The 4,627-nt window shown below is 34.1% G+C and overlaps 1 protein-coding gene across 1 annotated transcript in view; it reads right to left on the bottom strand.

The window, feature by feature from the left end:
- Positions 1-9: 9 nt before the first annotated feature.
- Positions 10-4,627, bottom strand: part of LOC100641097 (uncharacterized) — a gene marked incomplete at its 3' end in the record, with an annotated part of 30,040 nt that continues 25,422 nt past the window's right edge. The window contains exons 15-25 of the mRNA XM_020003445.1: positions 3,999-4,032; positions 3,274-3,330; positions 3,157-3,222; positions 2,573-2,830; positions 2,368-2,406; positions 1,945-2,051; positions 1,710-1,883; positions 1,530-1,653; positions 619-903; positions 336-365; positions 10-130 (exon numbers count right to left, since the gene is read on the bottom strand). Coding sequence (XP_019859004.1) covers positions 10-130; positions 336-365; positions 619-903; positions 1,530-1,653; positions 1,710-1,883; positions 1,945-2,051; positions 2,368-2,406; positions 2,573-2,830; positions 3,157-3,222; positions 3,274-3,330; positions 3,999-4,032 — 1,295 coding nt within the window. The remainder of the gene's footprint in view (positions 131-335; positions 366-618; positions 904-1,529; positions 1,654-1,709; positions 1,884-1,944; positions 2,052-2,367; positions 2,407-2,572; positions 2,831-3,156; positions 3,223-3,273; positions 3,331-3,998; positions 4,033-4,627) is intronic.

Raw genomic sequence — 4,627 nt, 5'->3', positions numbered from 1 at the left:
TTGATGTACTTTTCATCCAGTAGAAGTGACTTGAAACATGTTTTACCAACACGAGCTTCTCCTTGAACTACTGCTTTGGTGAGATGACAAGTCACGATAGTCTTAAGTGCTTCACGATAGTGACATAACTCTACAGAAAAAATTATTTAAATTGAAAACGTTAATTAATATTAATATTATTAATTTTGTAAATTGGTGAAGAAACTGTTAATAAAAGTTTTATTTCATTATTCATGTTATGCTCAACAACATGTGAGAGCTAAAATGTTCCACCATTCACCAAATGTCAGTAAAAATACATGCATTATATTTATTCAGTGATAATAATATAATACCTGGAGACTCTTTATTAATAATAATCTTTCCTAAAAATAAAAGAAACTTCATATAAGACAATACATAAATTATATATCAAAGCTTGTGTCATGTAAAACCACATAAGAATAGATACAATGCATTAAAATAATAATAATAATAATAATAATAATAATAATAATAATAATAATAATAATAATAATAATAATAATAATAATAATAATAATAATAATAATAATAATAATAATAATAATAATAATAATAATAATAATAATAATAATAATAATAATAATAATAACTTACTGATATAATTAGCTGCTGCTTTCTCACCAATGTCCTCAAGAGCATCAGATAGAGAGAACATTGTTGGACCTCCTTTGTCATCAACACAATCAGCTCTCTCTAGCCATTTCACTAGACACTGCAGACATCCTTGTTCATCTCCAGGATACTCAGCCTCAATAGCCTTCAGTGTAGAACCATATAATCCTAAAGCATCACCAAGGGGGTTCCATTCCGTCTGTGAGAAGTGAGTTTCATTCAATGTGTCAAGTAGATACTGTAAATCATTAATGTCTAAGAGAGGACCTATGGAGTAATAGAACATAAATTATCAAAATCATAAGGATAGTTCATGGTATGTGTCAATAACCAATTAAATCATTATTTACTAATTAAGGTGAACTTGAGCAAGCCACACTGTAGCAGGAGTCTTCTGTATGTATGTATGTATGTATGTACATCTCCAGTCACGCCCATCTTCTGGTCACGCCCCATGTGTGCACTACTATCTATTTATCTGTCCATGATCTAATGCGGTAGCATCATTCTAATGAAATATTGTAAAAACACATCTGCATGTATGAAGCAAGATAAAAGCTCAAGATCAACCTCAGCGACCTAGCTGGAAGGACGCTCTTCTTCATGCTCAGAGGGTTATGACAGTGTCCCAGACTCAAGATTTAACTAGAAAAGCAGCCTAGCTAGCAGCAAAGTCAGCGCAATACCACGACTGACTCAAGCTCACCTCATTAATGCATTGCATTTGACTAGTACAATACTTATACTACTGAAGGTATGAATATCATTATATTAGTACTAGCATTGTGAGTAGTGTAATGGGTGTGGTTATTAATACTAGACCACACCCCTCCAATCTATTTTACCTCTTCTCAATGTCCTTCTAATGTCCAATGTATAACGTTTAACCATACCTTCCACTGGTATAGTATAATGTAGTCTAAGAACAGCATCAGGTGTAGCATGTACTGATATACTGCAGGAAGGAGGGTCAGGATAGCCAGGTGTACCAACCTTATCAACATCACTTCTATATATCTATTGACACACACACGCACATTAATTATATATATATATATGATACAAGTACTTACTCTACAAGGTACTGTGTGAGGTTTAATAATCCATCCAGTGGTTGGTTCATCTTGTGGAGTATCAAACTGTAATTCAATATAATCGCCTCTTGATGTAAGTGAAGAGTCTTGCTGGACAAATCTAAAGGTGATAGGTAGACATATCACAGCTCCAGGGTGCTTCCTTTCAGCATACTGTAAATAAACACATTAATACACATCATGTACACAATATACTTCATTATAATATACTTACATCATCGAGTGTGTCTTCGTCTTTAGTTACAGTAAATGTTGCTACATATTCATTTAAATCGGCTTTCTCCTCATAAAATAAGTATCCTTCATATTTAGTATCCCTTCCTTTTCAGACAAAAATTATTCAAAATTAAGAACATTAATTTATAAATAATGAGGGTAATGTTATTACCCTAAACCTTTGTCCTAGAAAAGCTAAGAAAACTTCAAGCTTTTTCCTGTTTAAAAGCTGCCATGTTTTGCTATAGCTATACTCATTTTAGGACCTGGGGGTCATAAGCAATAATTTCTTTTTCAGTCACATACACATGTACATGTAAGTAAAAGAAATTAACCATATAGCATCATGAACAAGGCAGTTCACACACTTAAGGCTTGTAAGTCACTGGCTAGTTTGTATTAATTAATGTGTTTGTAATACCTGGTTCTATTAGATCATCAAAATTACTTGCATTCTCTCCTACAAAAAAAAAGAAAAAAAATTATTCTTTACTTGAAGAATGTGAAACAATAGTGACTCCACCCAACTAGGCAGAAACTGTTACAAATAATTAACAGAAAGGTTCTTGCCACTTGTAATGAACACTGAACCATTTAATATATGTGATGTAAATATAACTACATACCCATTTTTGAAAGTAATTTATCTAGCTTAGCCTTTGCTTTGCCCAGTTCATCAGGATAGTCATCACAAAGTTCTTTTAAAGCATCCCAACTGACATTTTCATTGACTTCAAACCACCTCTCAATTACTGTAATAAGGTTATTCATTGCTGTGTCTTTCAGATCAGACACTTTTACACCCAATCCAGTCCCTATCAGTCTGTAATGGTCAGCAGAAGTATAGAATATTTTTGTGACTACAGCATTATTCAGCTCCTTGCCTGTGGATTTAAAATATTTTACAAATTAGTTCATCACGCATACTGTATACTGGTTTATTTGTGCGGTAGAAAATTTTCGTGAATCTTGCATTTCTAAGATTTCGAGGAATTAATTTTTGCGAATAGCTTGCAGACTGCACACATGGCAATGGAGATGTAGAATTTCGTGGTGGAAAATTTTTGTAATGGAGCAAAAACCGCAAAATTCGCGAAAATATTTTGCCACAAAAATAAACCAGTATACGGTAATACATATACACACACAAGATTGTTCTTTAAAAAACGATTTTTAAAATGAAAAGATAAGTATTTGTTTAACAACATACTAGGACTTTTAGCTTCTTGATGAGAGCCAGTGCTTCCTGTATCAGATACACTTCTTTGTGGAATACCTTTACAATTAATACATTAAACTAGTATCAATGAATATTAATGTATTTTACTTTGTTTTGTAGGAGAAGTTGACTCATCATTAGAAGTGGGAGTGTTTGGTGTACCAGCTGTGGAAAAAAAATAAAAATGCATGTACATTAAATTAGTGTTGATGAATACAGCTACTTGCATAGACCTTGCAAACTGCCAAGTAGGTGGTAATGTGACCACACAATGCAAGACACACCTCAATTTAGACACTCCCTTTGAAGCTTATAGATTGGTTTATGAATTGGTTTGCAAGGTTTGTGCAATTTACTGTACTAAACTACTAATGTATTTTACTTTGTTTCGTAAAGAAACAGAAAAATGAAATGAGTGTGATGCACATTAACATGTAACAGATTGTTGCAACAACAATCTAGATCAGGTCTACCTAACAATAGTGGTATGCTAAATACAGGATGCATACAACAGCTGCAATGGCACCAGCTGAAAAATAGTGGTGGGCGATACTGGCCAAAATGGATTCGATACAATACTGATCAATATCAACTCATATCGGGAGTACTGATACAGTTTTAATATGATATCTAGACCACACCCACAGAGCCACACCTTTTATTATTGACTGTTTTCATTGATGTTTTCATGCATGTGTATCCACGTGTGTGTATTTACGTCATTAACTTATTAAAAATTTCTTTATTAATATTAGTTAACCTTAATATATCCCATATAGAAAAAACAAGGTTGCGGCATGGTTGTGGCAACCTGGTAACAAGGTTGTTGTTACTAGGCAGTGGCATAGCTACACGAGGGCCTGTGCCCTGGTAAAAAAGCAGAGATTTAATTAAATTCATTATTTTTATTAATTGATATTCAATTAATTATACTTCTTGTGCCTTGTGGGTGAGGTCTGAAATTAGTGAATAATTAATAATCTATCTGTACACACTGAATCGGTTCGGTTCTTTACTTATGAAGAGACAGAAGACCCTTTTCGACTATGGAGTGAAGAGAAGAAATGTTGATGATGAAGCAGCTACTGTACCACTCGATCAGAAAAGAGGGAGGCCTGGAAAACGCTTCCTTCATGCAGTAAAAAGGGGCGTGGCAAAAATCGCCGCACGCATTTATTGTCCCCTCCCTGGCCCTCTCTCAATGCCCTGGCAGCTTCAATAGCCTAGCTACGCCACTGTTACTAGGTGGTCACAAGGGTGGTCACTACCTGGCCACAAGGCCCACCACCTTGTAAAAACCCTGGAATTGACACGTTTTCCACCTTGTGACAACCATGTAACAACCTTGTGACAACCTTTTGAATAACTATAATCTGAAAGCCTATCAGCACATAATTAATATTGTCATCTTAATCCCATATAATGTCAAATGATTTCTAGATACTTGTAATGTATCTATGAT

Source organism: Amphimedon queenslandica, unplaced genomic scaffold, assembly GCF_000090795.2.
Source record: "Amphimedon queenslandica unplaced genomic scaffold, v1.1 AMPQUscaffold_12654, whole genome shotgun sequence".
NCBI classification, from domain to species: domain Eukaryota; kingdom Metazoa; phylum Porifera; class Demospongiae; order Haplosclerida; family Niphatidae; genus Amphimedon; species Amphimedon queenslandica.
The sequence above is the reverse complement of the archived record's forward strand: the minus strand, read 5'-3'. Positions and strand labels throughout refer to the sequence as shown.